The sequence below is a fragment of the Acomys russatus genome, chromosome 5 (genome assembly GCF_903995435.1).
Source record: "Acomys russatus chromosome 5, mAcoRus1.1, whole genome shotgun sequence".
NCBI classification, from domain to species: Eukaryota; Metazoa; Chordata; class Mammalia; order Rodentia; family Muridae; genus Acomys; species Acomys russatus.
Window position 1 is genome coordinate 8,960,048 of NC_067141.1, and position 14,554 is coordinate 8,974,601.

The window sequence follows — 14,554 nt, forward strand, 5'->3', positions numbered from 1 at the left end:
CATCGTATCCACTATTTGGCCCAGGATGTAAGTAGAAGGTGCTCGTTAAATATTTGTCGGGTAAGAAATGATCATGCTTGCTCAAAGGCCAGCAGCATTCACCCCGGCCTCGCCTTGCAAAGGTTCCGTCCAGTGAGGGGATGCGCCGGAAGGCAGCAGGGTCCGAAGACAGGTGTGGCTTTGCCCCCGAGATCCTGCCCCTCACAACCATGTATTTGTGAGTCATTTGCCACTCTACATGGTGTCCTCACCCCAGATCTCTTTGGGGAGGAGGCTAAGAGAAAGAGGCCCCTGTCACCATTAGAGAGGAGTCTGCAATGGAGAAGGCACAAGGGAAGTGTGAGATGGTGCCACAGGTCAGGGTGCTTCCTGCAAGCCTGATATCACCTGATCTCAATTCCTGGGACCCATATGGTGGGAGGCAGGAACCAACTCCTGCAAGCTGTCCTCTTCATGTCCATCATGTGTGCTTACACACACACACACACACACACACACACACACACACACACACACACGTGCAAAACATACATAATTTTAACAAGAAAAAGAAGACAGACAATGCAGAACCCACAGGGAGGAACCCACCATGGCTTTCTCTCAGAAAGCCAGGCAAAGCAGTGCAGTGGTTAGGGAAGAGGAGTGGGTGACCATAAAGTCAGAGAACAAAAATGTCCCCTGGACTGCGCAGGTGGGAAATGGAGATGAGGGAGCAGGTAAAGGCATGAAAGTGGCCTGAGACAGGCACCAGGGAACAGGAGAGCCCGTGGGCTACAGGAGCCGATTCCATTCTCTCCCCGAGGCAACAGCGCAGCAAGATTTTAAACAGATGCCCAGGCAGAGACAGCAAAATGCATCCATCATGGCCTGCAGGCTGAGTGCAGGACCGTGGTACTAAGCGTGGCTCTTTATTCTGCTGCTGTGACATCTGGGAGCCTTGCTGTTCCTCCCACAGCTAGCCAATGTCTAGGCCATAAGCACCCGGGTTGTATCCTCCATACACTAAGCAACCATGTTAGAGCACGCCAACTATACTAAACCATTGTTACTCATGCTTCCTCATGCTGGCCCACTGTCTGCCCACCCTCATTGTCCCACAGTCAGGTACAAGATACCTGGGGACAGTCATACCCAGGAGCATAAAAATATGCAGACTGGCCAATCCCAAGACTCCTGGTCTTGCTTGCCTTACCCAAGAAATGACAACAAAGACTCATTCCATGACTGCCCCATGCTCCCCACACACACACCTTGGTCTGCCTCCTGACAGTGCCCTTGGGTAGCCCTCCATGACTCTGCCTCCCTCCTCATAGGAATGGCGAGCAACCAAATCTCTTCAATAGTCTCTGTCTTCTGGCTCGTTGGCCTCTCCAGACCTTAATAAGAAGAACTACATCTATAGACTTCAATGGTGTGTGAATTGTCACAGTTGTTTCCCCCTTCAATCCTGGCATCTGACAGTCCCCAGCATGCTGCTGACCTAGCTTAAACATTGATGGATGGATGGATGGATGGATGGATGGATGGATAGGCGATGGGCGGGTGGTGAGCAGGTGGGTGAGTAGATGGATGGTGGATGGATAAATAAAGGGTGGGCGAGTGGGTGCGGGTGGAAGCATGGATGATGGGTGAGTGGATAGACAGATGTTGGATGGATGCATGGATGGTTTGTGAGTGGATAGACAGATGTTGCGTGGATGCATGGATGACGGGTGAGTGGGTGGGTGGACTGAAAACACAGACATAAGGATAAAAGTGAGGGGCTGGATAGAAGCATTTATTTGGACGCATGGATTCCCCTACAGCTCAATCTCATTGCAACTGCTTCCTCGGGTACCAAACTTTGTATGTGCCTAAGTTTGGTATAGATTCTGGTGGTCAAGAAGAGAGGAAATGAGGGAGGGTCCCTTTCTTCATACAGACTGCCTATTGGTCCCCTTTGGTTATTCCTTTTATTCCATTTAGTGTCTTCTAAAATAGTCTCCGAACCAGTGGGGTAAAGGGAAAAGTCAGAGGGTGGCTTCCAGCTACTCTGGTCTCTGCCCATGGTGGGCTTTTCTCAGAGGTGCTGGCCTGGGATCTTGCAGGGGTCCCATCTGCACACTACTGGCCAGCCAAGCCAAGGCGGGGCTAGAGGACCTGCACTGTGAACCTTCACTCTGTACATTGCACCGATTTACTCTGCTTGCAGTGACGATGCGGCTCTGGGTGACAGGGCCCTCGGGTGTCACTCTCAGTATCGTCGTTCAGTCCCAGGCTCCCGAGACAGGCAGAGAGAAGACACCCACAGGAGGCATGTGCCCACGGGGCGTGCAACGTCCTGGGTTTGCAGTTGCCAGCAGATGCTCAGTGGTCATTCCATCTTCATGAGGGAATAAGCTGCCCAAAGGCCTTTCCTCCTCCAGGACCAAGAGGAGAGGACAGGGAGCAGCCAGGTGAAGGAGCAACTTCACCAGAGGGTCATCATCAGAGCATCTTTGTTAACGGGTTATCAGAGATGCCAGGCCACTATAATTCTTTTGGTTTTTGTTTTATATATATATATATTTCTCTTCTATTTTTATTTTATTATTTGTTTTGTTTTGTTTTGTGTTTTGTGTTTTCAAGACAGGGCTTCCCTGTGTAAACCCTGGCTATCCTAGACTCGTTTTGTAGACCAGGCTAGCCTCGAACTCACAGCGAACTGCCTGCCTCTGCCTCCTGAGTGCTGGGAGTAAAGGCATGCACTACCACACCCAGCTCTATTTTTATTTTTAAAGATTTTTTTAAATGTATATGAGTGTTTTGCTTGCATGGGAACATGTGCACCAAGCACTCGCAGTTCCCACAGAGGCCAGAAGAGGGCATTAAATCCCTTGCAACTGGAGTTGTAAGCTACCTTGTGGTTGTTGGGAACTGAACCCAGGTTCTTTGGAAGAGTAGCAAATGCTCTAAACCAATGAGCCACCTCTCCAGCTCTTGATTCATTTGTGAGGCAGGTTCTCACTGTGTAACCTTAGCTAGCCTCAACTTTGTATGTAGACCAGGCTGGCCTTGAACTCATGGAAATCTACCTACCTACCTCTGCCTTCCCCAGAGCTGGGATTACAACATGCCTGGCCACTATCACTTTAAAATGTACCTCACCTTGTCTCTCTAGTGCCCTGGCTGAAGTGATAGGTCACACAGTCACCTCTACGGCAGGGGATTTTGCAAATGCTAGCGCTTGAGTCAAGGGGATAGCAAGCAACAGAGGCATGCTGTTTTGTGGGTACAAAAGAGAGCCAGCAAACATGTCGGAGATGGTCTGAGAGCAGTGGCAAGCCCTGCACGTGCTGGGGACACTAGGGAGCTGAGCCTGATCTGGGGGCCCCTACGGTCTCCATTGTAAATGAGGAGTGACCTGGGGAGGCTGGAACCCTTTGGTCTGTTCCCAGCCTCTCTATCCATCCTCGGCAGGCTTACTTTAGACCAGGCTAGCCTTCAACTTAAATTTATGTAGCAGCACTTCTTTCCCCTCACTGGAAGAGCAAGCCAGAGTTCACAAGTGGGGAAAGATGGACACAGCAGGTACAGGGTTGCTTTGTCCCTAGGCAGGCGGAAGGAAAGGGAAACATCCCATCTTCATCATCTTCATCCAATCATCTTGTGCTAAGGTTCCCCCCCCACCCCCCACCCATTCCCCGGATGCTACCGGAGCAGCCATCACCCCTGAACAACTTCTCTTTTGTTTTCCGCCTGGCTGATCTTTAAATGTGTGCTGCCTGAAATGTCATAGATTAAGGGACCAGAACCGCCCCCCTTGAGACATAACAGCTCTTTGACTCCCCAGATCTTTAGCAGCAGTCAGAGATTTGCTTTGGACAGCACTGAACTTCTCTCAAGAACTATTTAGCCCAAAAGTAATCGGCAAACTATCCCCACCATCCCTGTTCATGTCAGACAAACGTGTGCTTTGGGTCGATAGCCAAGAGGGTCTGTGGACATACACAGCCCCAGCCAGAAGGGCAGGGCAAAGGCTTACAAAGTGGAGTGGCTAAAGGCTTCACCTGTGGCCTCATGGGATGTTTAATCACATTAAAATGCTCGGAGGGTCCAGTGTTGGGGGAAACCTCACTTGTTTTGTGAACTGAAACTTCAAAGCTACTTATGTTTTTAATGGAAGATTAGCTGTCATGCAAACGTTGCTGGTCAAATAGTTAATGACATACACATATCCCGAGGGAAGATCTTGCACACTCCAGTCCTCAAATATGACAAAGCAGCGACACCTGTGAAGTTCCGAGAGTCCATCCCTCTGCTCCCTAGGGGTGATGGTCTCAGCTCTTGGGGGCTCATGTGTTGTAAATTCTGGAAGCTCGCTTAGCTGCGGTTTGAGCGTCAGGTGGGTCCTCTTCCTCTTCCTCCGTCCGCTTGTGTTTCAAAAACAAGTCAGACTTCAAGAAGCGGCTGTAGCTGTCATACTTCATGAGATTGAAAATCTAAGGACAGAAGAGAAGATTCTGGTGACTACCACCAATGCAGACCATAAATCCCCCTGTCAGATACCCACTGTGGCCCAGACAATGCACACACACACACACACACACACACACACACACACACACACACACACATTAATACATGTTAGTGTAGGACCCATGAAATGGCTCAGCAAGTAAAAGTGCTTGCCATGCAAGCCTGATTGCCTGAGTTCGAACCCCAGCACCCACAGCAGAAAAAGAGAGAATTGACTTCCAAAAGTTGTCCTCCAACCCCCACACAGACGCCATGGCATGTACACGTCCACGCTGACACACACGTCACACATGCACACACGGACAATACCAACAATAAGAACACCACCACCACTAGGGGTAGGGCTGTGCTGGACAAGGCAGACTTCCTGTACCTTTTTTTGGTCATTGTGTAATAATCTCAGTGGACTCTATAGATTAGAGAATCGCATGTACAAATACATCTTTGTTTTCCATGGAAGTACAGACGCACCCCAGCCTGAGTAACACCAGTGCATCAAATGGCCCTTTAAGAATCTTCTCTGGCTGAGTATGGTGGCACATGCCTGTAATTCCAGCACTCAGAAGTTCAAGTTCAGCCTCAGCTACATAGTGAGTGTGAGTCCAGACTGAGCTACATGTGACCTTGTCTTTAAAAAAAAAAAAACAACAAAAAAAAAAAAACAGCAACAACAACAAAACAAATGAAAACAAAGAACTTTTTAAAGCCTATTAAGACCCAGTCAGGCAGGTCTCTGTGAGTTCAAGACCAGCCTGGTCTACAGAGCAAGCTCCAGGACAACCAGAGCTGCACAGAGTAAACCTTGTCTCTAAAAACCAAATGGAGACCTCAAATCTATTACCATGCCGAGACGAAGGGAGTGCATCTGTGCTGCGCGCACAGACCACAGTCTCCATTAGGAGAGGCCACAGGACCAAGTCTCAGTTGCAAAGAATTGGAGTCGGCATCTGGGCAGACCCCTGCAAGCCAGCTGGGCTAAGGTCGCTAGGAATCAGTGATTCAGAGGTACATCCAGGCTGAGGATACAGGATAGAGCCCAGGTCCTTGAAAGCTCAGAGAGTTGCACCTGCCAGCACTACACATGCTCCAGCAAGGGCTGTCTCCACACAGAAGCCTCCTGTCTTTGGGCCATGTCCCCTGGAGCCCAGATCCACTACTGCTCGAGAAAGAAAGAAAAGAACGGCACATTCCTTCCTAGTGTAGAGAACCCTCTCTTCATGACGTAGTCTGTCTCTATGTCACTGCCTCTGTCTCTGTTGTGTCTCTTTCCTTCAGACTGAAGAGCTACAAGGCGCACACCAGGGTGCCTTCCGGTACCGCAGGAGCTCATGTCTGGCTGAGTGAAAAGTTCCAAAACGCCACTCACTCACTGTCAGGCAGGGTTGACAAGTGGGTGGTAAAATCCTGACAGTTTTTTAAACCTGCTTTCTCCGAACACACAGAGGCCAAGGCCTCGGGACATCTGCTCGGGAGATGGTAGGTTCCTTCCTCCAAGAGGACGGGAGCCTTCCACCCTCATGTTCCCAGGCGGGCTGCGAGAGAACCAAGCCACCCATTTTGCAGAGACCACACCCAGAAAACATTTGGCACATTGAGATGTTTATAAACTGTTCAACCAAAGCCTGCCATTGCACTATGCCTGCCATTTCCCGGGGCCTGCCAGTCCCCTGGGGCTATTGCCGGCTCACCCAAGCGCTGGAGTAGTCACCTATTTTGTATCAATTTTGTAATCTTAGAGGTAAGTATAACTTGCTAAGGTTTGGACAAATCAATTTTTAAAGAAAATATAATACCCCAGAAGTTTAAAAAAAAAAATTCAGAAGTGGCAGGGTGAGGAGGCTGGGAATAAGAGACCCCACTCTCCTCTCTAGACTTCCCACAATGTGCTAAGCAGGTATCACTACTGAGCATCCTTCATCCTTCAAGTACATGCGCCCCCAAGGGAATCTTACATGCACCCCACCTGACTCAGACTCCACAACAAATGCTTCAGGCCAGCTCCGTGAAGGCCTTTCCTGGCATGCAGTCTTGTACCTGGTCACCTCCCTAGGTCCCTGGCATACAGCCCTAGACTCCCCTCTACCTCCCACCCCCACCCCTACCACCACCACCACCACCCCGGGTCTCTGGCAAACCCAGCAAACCCAACCAACAGCAATAGCAGGGGTAGGGCCTCTCATCTGAAGCTCTGTGGGTGGGAGAGGAGTATCCTGTTTGCCTTCTGTGCCTCTGAGGCCCACGCCTCAGAGAGAAGAGAAGGGGGTGTGTTGGGGATACCCAGGATATGCAGTGGGTGGGGGGGACTGAATCAGGGCTGCTGCCTCATTTGGGGGTGGCGCTCAAGAGCCAGAGGCCCTGCTTCCCTCTACCAACTCAGCTCTTGGATGGGAACTCTTTTACTTAAAAAAAAAAAAAATCTTAAAAAGTATTTATCACAGGACAGTGGTGGTGTACACCTTCAATCCCAGTACCCAGGAGGCAGAAGCAGGCAGAGCTCTGTGAGTTCAAGGCCAGCCTGGTCTACAGGGAGAGTTCCAGGACAGCCAAGGCTACACAGAGAACCCCTCTCAAAAAAAAAAAAAAAAGTATTTATGGGCTGGAGAGGTGGCTCAGCAATTAAAAAGCACTTGTTGCTTGTGCGGAGGACCCAGGTTCAACTCCCAGCACCCACATGGCGGCTCCACTGTGAGTTACCGTCTGTAACTCCAGCTCCAGGGAATCAGAGGCTTCCTTCTGAGGACACCAGGCTGCACACGGCACTAGACATACACGCATGCAGGCAAAATCCTTGAATACGTAAAACAATAAAATAAATGGATATTTGTGGGCTCGGGGGAGGAGGAATGTGGGTACGGGCACACGTGTACCCATCTTTTGGGACTTGGTTTTCTTCCTCTGCTACAGGATCAAAGGACCAAACTTAGATTTGTGTGTCAAGTGCTCTTACCTGCTGAGTCCATTGTCCCTGTCACAAACTATTTAATGAAGGCACAGAGCCATTCCCTGTGGTGGGCAGGTGTGAATGCCCAGCTAGCCCCAAAGTTCTCAGGCCATGCCTTCCAGGAGCCTGGTGCTCATCACCTCTAGGTGCTGGCGGGACTAGCAAGCAGCTGTGGGCAGCAGGCCCGGGAAGACTTCATCTTCCTGGATGTCCACAGCCCTGTGGCTCTGCATGGGACCCAGAGCCCAGCTTCCTGCTGCTATTGGCAAAGGCCTCCTGGCAGGGGCATAAGTGTGTGTTTCTACCATAGAGTCCCTCATGGGCGACAGAGAGCATGCAGAAGTTGACGACAAATCCTTCACAACCACGGCCTCTCAAAGGACAAATGGCCATGGAGGAGCCTAGCATATGTTTCCCGTGTGTTCAGCAGACATTGAGGCGGGGCCCGATATTGCTGAGAGGTCTGTGGCCACACACCCCAGGCAGCCAATAGAGCATCTCCCATGAAACTATCACAAGGCCCTAGGGGACTGTGGTTTCACAGAGGAGGGAAACAGGGCCTTGGGGGATTGTGTTCTGCCGGATGGTAAGGGCTGCTCCCAGCTCTGTCTGGCACAGTGTGCCAGACAAAAAACTTTCCCTCATGGTTCTGGAGGCCAGAATCAGCTGGCTGACTTCTTTCAAGGCATCTCTCTGTGTCGCATGGCCATCCCCTACGTGTGTCTTATAGGAACGTACATCAGGGGCCACCAAGATGGCCCAGCAAGGAGGGCGTTTGCCGTGGGTGACCGGTAACTAGAGCTGGATTTCCAGAAGTCAAACAAACATGGAAGGAGAGAAACAACTCCTCAAAGTTGTCCTCTGGTCTCTACGCACATGTGCACACACAAACACACACACACACACACACACACACACACACACACACATCACTTAAAAACAAAACAAACAAAAACCGCTTGTCACTTTGGACCAGGGCCCACCCATATGACCTTATTTAATGTGATTATCCTTTCTAAGGCCCTGCCTCACAATCTGGAGGCCAGTAAGTTAGGATTGCAATACATGAAGTGGGGCAGGAGAAGGAGGGCACAATTCAGCCCATAACTGTGAGCAAGAGATGGAAGGGAGGCTGAGGCTGACAGGCCATCTCCTCGCCCCACACACTAAACCACCCGTACAACACGTGTGTGGCAGAACACTATGCAGTCATTAAAAACAATGTCTGGGGGCCAGCAAAATGCTTCAGATGGTAAAGATGGTTGCCACCCAAGCCTGGTGACCTGGGGGCAGGTTTGCTCCCTGGCCCTGCAAGCTGCCCTGATTCTCATGCATGTGCCATGGCACTTGTGCTCCATGCCCCTCAAATAAAGAAGTAAATGTTAAAAAAAAAAAAAAAAAAAAAAAGAATTTAAAAAGAGGCAGGAAGATCACAAGTTCAAGACCAGCCTGGGCCACACAGGCATGCTCCAAGTCAGGATTTTACCACATGAGGAGAGAGAGAGAGAGAGAGAGAGAGAGAGAGAGAGAGAGAGAGAGAGAGAGAGAGAGAGAGAGAATATAAGATTTGTAAAGAGTTGATCGATCATGGAAACTTGCCCATAGGCATTAAGTGATTGAATATTTAATTTCAAAAATGTACTGAATTTTAAGCAATGATGCCAAACATGTTAGTGGGGAAGGAATAGTCATAAAAGTTAGCAACAGCTTGGACAGAGTTTTCAAAACATATATCCACCAAGAACCTCAAAACATTTATTTTTAAACAGATCTGGTGATGTCTTTCAAGCTGAAATCACCCTACAGGATAAGGGACCTCCGATCCAAAGACTATTGTATTTCTCCAAAGAGAATAGGACACACAGAGAGACCTAGAAAGAAGGAAGCCATCTGAGAACAGTGACAGACAGGAATGGCATGGCCACAGCCTGCAAACAACAGACCAGAAGCCGCAGCTAAAGAGAGTTCTTCTTCTAGACCCTTCATCAGGAAGCCAGACCCCTTCCCACAGCTAGTTTCAGATTCCCAGTCTCCTTTGCTGTTTGAAAACACATGAGACTGACAGACTAGGAAACTGCTAAAACAGAAACACAGACATGAGCTACCTTCTGGTCCTGAAGGCCTGAAGTTCAAGGTCAAGACGTTAGTGAGCCTCAACTCAAGAAGAGATGAGCTAGCCTTAGGACCTTAGTTGGTCCTCTCTCTGACAGGCAAGCACCTGACCCTGACCTAAACAATGTGCTGGAAATCCTAGGCATCTGCAGGGAAGAGTAGAAAATGGGAACAGCTCAGACAGGGGTAGGAAGAGGCTGAGGTGGCCAGGAAGGCCTCTGAGCACAAAAGATGATTTGACTCTAGTGGGCAGCAAAGCAGAAAAATCCTAAGTAGGCAGCTGGGCTGCTTCCCAGGTTTTTTGTTTTTTGTTTGTTTGGTTTTTGCCAGAACAGATGTGGCTTAGCAAGGCCCCTGGTTTGCAGGCCTCACATCTGCATGCCTGTGCTATAAACTGTTTAGCCAGTTACCCGGGATCCCCTGCTGTGGACTGGGCGCCCTATGCCTGCACCACAGTACCCTGTGCCTTGCCGTCCAGTACAGGATCCCTGCATCACCCAGACACCCTCACATCCTCAAATCTCCTCAAATTCCAGATGGAGCTGAAAGGGCAAAACAAAACAAAACAAACAAACAACAACAAACCCTTCCGGTGCCCAACAGGCTTGTCTAGGGACAAACCCCCTGCACCTGAAGCACTCAGACTCGGAACGACGGCCACTCCAAGTTAAACCACTGCCTCCGCCCACTGCATTTTGAGTCTGATAATTATTTATTTACCCAGAATCAAGTGCATGAGGGGAGCTAAATGAAATACCCACCACCCCCCTTTTTTTCTGGGTTACTTCAACCCGCTTAATGAGGAAAACTTGTCAGTCCTTCAATGTAGCATAGAGTTTGCTAATGGGATTTCTGACTTGTCATTCTAAAACACACACACACACACACACACACACACACACACACACACACACACACACACAGCTACCCCCTGCACTTTCCTTGCACCTAGATGGCAGAACTGACCTGTATCTGTGTGACTAGAGACCTGAGAGGGGAGGAAGCTGCTTCCTGCATCTATCACGTGCCCACCCTATGAGCTGGAGACCCTTCTCCCTCTTCTGAAGCAGCAGGTGGGGATCACCCAGGAGGTCTGAGGGTAGCTGGCTGACAGCGGGGGGTAGTGCCAGGCAGAAACTGCAGACCCCTTAACCCTGAGTAGGCCACCATGAAGGTTTTGTCACTCTGGAAAGCATGTCTAGTTTGTAGACAGGACTTCTAGGCATGGTGAATGTGTCAAGGGCGGGATCAGAACTCCAAGGAGACCGGAAACAGAGTCAGAGAGAGCCCCTGCATAGGGCAAAATATGCTCCCTCAGCGTGGGCTAGTCAGTCTTCCCTGGAGTCTGTGAAACTTGAATTCAAACTGCAGTGGCACGTTGTGCATGTCTGCCATGACACAACATGAGTCCAGTGCTTTTCTGGCACATATCCGTATCCCCCTCCCAGCCCGTATGCCATCTGAAAGTCCAGCAGGTCACACCCTTCATGTCCCATCCTGCCGAAGCTGCCTGATCATACAGATGTGAGGAGACCCTTTCCACTAGAACAAAAGTTTAGCCCCCACTAAATTGTCTCAGCAGGGCCACACTAAGAAACAGAAGCCATGTGGGGTCTGAGGCAGGAAGGGGCTCTGAGCCCCTACTTCCCCCTCCTGATGCCAAGAGCCAGTCTACCACACACAGAGCCCATACTTGGTTCCTTCCTCTGATGAGGCTATTGCTGGGAATGCTGGCACCTTACGAAGGCCATTTGGCTGTGCTTGACCCTTGCCTAGACACTGGCACTGCCCAGGATGAGGGCGTCCTGAGCACATGCCTGTTCTGGGGTAGATTCCTTCAGGAAAAGCATGTTACCCTCTCCTGAGGTGCAGCACAGAGTCTCCATATTACATGTGGGGAAGTGGACGCCACACCAAGAAACAGAACCCGTGTGGAGTCTGATGCAGGAAGGAGCTCTGACCCCCTACTTCCTTCTCCTGATTCCAAGAACACTTGAACAGTGTTCAAGACCATGATTCTGGGCCCAATATCCAGGAAGTAGTGGGCTGAGACAGGGATGGGGAGGAGGGCTGGCACTCAGGCCAAGGACCAATGATAAGCCATGGTTAGGAAGCCAAGGCCAACAGTTGGCCCTCTAGTGATAGGGGTGGCTCTGAGCCGAGTCATCTGCTCTTGCTAGCCCACCTAGGAAAGGGCAGGATCACACGGCCCAGCTTACAGGCTCAAACCTACTAGTGCAATTCACCAATAATCCCAGCACTCGGGAGGCAGAGGCAGAAGCAGAGGCAGGCGGATCTACAGCATGAGTTCCAGGACAGCCAAGGCTGTCTCGAAAAACAAAACAAACAAACAAATTTCAAAATCCCTCATTTAAACTGGTACCGTAGCCCCAGGATCCAACAATCTCCCACTGAGTAGAGACACGGACCTTCATAACACACAGCCAACACCCGCCTCAGAACCTTTACACTGTCCTCTCAGAATACCCTTGCTCCCAGGTCTCTTCTTCCAGCACTTGCTGTCTTCCAGGGCTCTGGCCTCTATAGGAACCAAGAGACGCCCAGCAGCCCCTCCTAGATGCTATAAGCCCATCTCTTGGCTATTGTGTTTACTTCTTAGTGTTTGTCTTCGTCCTTGTGGATGGGCAGGGGCTGGTTTCCTTGAAGGATTTAGCATACTCACTGGAGAAACCAAGTGACTGACAGGGAGCCACCTTCCCTCCTGCTTCTGTTTTTCTTATTGCTTCCTGTGCCGTTCAGCCTCCGACTCTAGACCACGGTGCCCAAGAGACGCACACAGTCCAACCGCAACCTCTCCCAATTAGTCACCAGCTGGGCATACAGACGACCCAAACTTATGAATTAAACCAGGAACTCATCTTTCCCCTATTCCACAGGGTGCGGGTGGGGTTCCCAGATAAGAGTGATAAGCCCCCAATTTCTGCTGCTTTTGCTAAAATTCTTCCTAACGTGGACACAACCTACTGACTATCGCTCGCTTTTGTTAGGTTCTCCGGTTAAAGTTACCATCCTGTAGTACAGAGAAGCACGCCCTGCGGTGTGTGGGAACATAGGCCCCATGTGTTTCAGCCCCAGATCACTGTGCTGTGGTTAATTTTCAGTCCTGTTGTCTGCCTCCTCCCTGGCTGTGAAGTGTTGCTTCTGCCATCTAGCCCCGGCCAGTACTTCACGTCAAATCTGTTCTGAACTAAGGCACCTAGTGGACCCGTGTATCAATCAAGAGTTAACAGGACTGGAGTAAAGAACCCAAGGGTCTCTTTTAAGGGTGTAGGGTTGTGGGGCCATCTAATCTGAGCTCAGTGATGTCGGCTGTGCTTTCAGCTCTAGCTCTGTCCCACAAAAGCCATGCTGACCTACCCGCTTCCCCTAGAGCCGCAGGATAAGGCCGCACTGTGAGTGGCTGGGCTGCTTAAAACTTTTCTGGTGCTGGTGGTTGAAAGCAGAAGTTAGCAGCCTCTTCAGGTGGGCCACAGTGACACTGGGGCTGTGAATGGAGCTTAGTGAGACCTTGGGCCTTAGAACTGAGGACCTGAGTTCCGATTCCCAGCACCCACATACACGTTTGGCCTGGTGACACATGTCTGTAATCCCAGCACTGGAGATGTGAAAACATGGGAACCCCTGGCCACCAGTCTAGTCAAACCCGTGAGCTCTAGGCCAGTGACACTCTTTTAAAAATTAAAGTGGGAAGGAATTGAGGAAAAGACTCAGTGTTGACTTTTGGCCTCTACATCACACACACACACACACACACACACACACACACACACACACACATACACACACACCAAAAAGTAAATAAATAAACTTTTAAAAAATCTTGATCACCATCATGTTTCCCTCTAATTTGACTTCCCTCACTTAAGAAAGCAAAGTCCTGGCACATGCCTTTAATCCCAGCACTCAGGAGGCAGAGGCAGGCGGATCTCTGTGAGTTCGAGGCCAGCCTGGTCTACAAAGCGACTCCAGGACAGCCAAAGCTACACAGACAGACCCTGTCTCGAAAAACCTTAAAAAAAAAAAAAAAAAAAAAGCAAAGTCCTCAGAATTTTGAGGGAGCAAAGACTGCAGGTGACACTGAGCCCCTTTGTGTCTCAGGCCCCTGACAGACAGAGATTTGCAACATGAAGCAAAACCCAGGTGCCTCCTTCACTTCCTCCACCTCCGAGAAACCAGCAAATACTGCACAAGCAGACCATGCACAGCACACAAAAGCTGAATGTGTATCAAGTTTTCCTTTCCTATCACGATCCCCTAAGAAATATAATGTAAGTACAGACATAGTACTACGTCAGATCAGGTAAGGTACTACACATCGTGGCAAGATGTGTAGATCACACGCCATCTCACACCGCTTGGCAGGATGATCTCCAGCACGCGGTGTGCGTATCAGGGGGCCTTCTGCAACCAGTCTCCAGGGACACCAAGGGATGGGGTGGCTGCAGGGTTTTCTCCTCCATACCTTAGGAGAACAGTCTCTCTCTCTCTCTCTCTCTCTCTCTCTCTCTCTCTCTCTCTCTCTCTCTCTCTCTCTCTCTCTCATAAACAGTGTGTGCTTCACAACAGGATATAAAAGCACTTCCTTTACAGTCAAACCCTGAACCGCATCGGTGATGCCTGTGGGCCACACGTGTTATTTATAGAACGTGAAAGATGGGCAGCTAGAGACGGGATGTCGCTCAGTGGCTATCTCCAGGTAAAGTCGGGAAGGAGTGCCTTCGGTATAGCTTACTTCCCAAGTGCCTTTTACTATCAGGTGGATGAAAAGTGTTCTTAAAACTTTTGTCACTTAGCCAGCTGTAGTGTGGCACACGCCTGTAACCCCAGCATTTGGGAGGCAGAGGAATGAAGTTTGAGGTCAGACTCTATCTCAGAATGAAAACTATATTGTCACTCAAAAAAAAAAAAAAAATCATCCTTTCTGTGCCAACAAGCACCCCCAGGAGACACTTGTCTGGGCTAAGTGGGAATCACAGTAGCTAT

At 49.9% G+C, this 14,554-nt stretch overlaps 1 protein-coding gene across 3 annotated transcripts in view; it reads right to left on the minus strand.

The window, feature by feature from the left end:
- Positions 1 to 4,028: 4,028 nt before the first annotated feature.
- The window catches only part of Rgs10 (regulator of G protein signaling 10), a 41,952-nt gene continuing 31,426 nt past the window's right edge, over positions 4,029 to 14,554 (minus strand). For all 3 annotated transcript variants that reach the window (XM_051145387.1, XM_051145389.1, XM_051145388.1), the window contains exon 5: positions 4,029 to 4,460. In XM_051145387.1, coding sequence (XP_051001344.1) covers positions 4,314 to 4,460 — 147 coding nt within the window. In that variant the 3' untranslated portion in view covers positions 4,029 to 4,313. The remainder of the gene's footprint in view (positions 4,461 to 14,554) is intronic.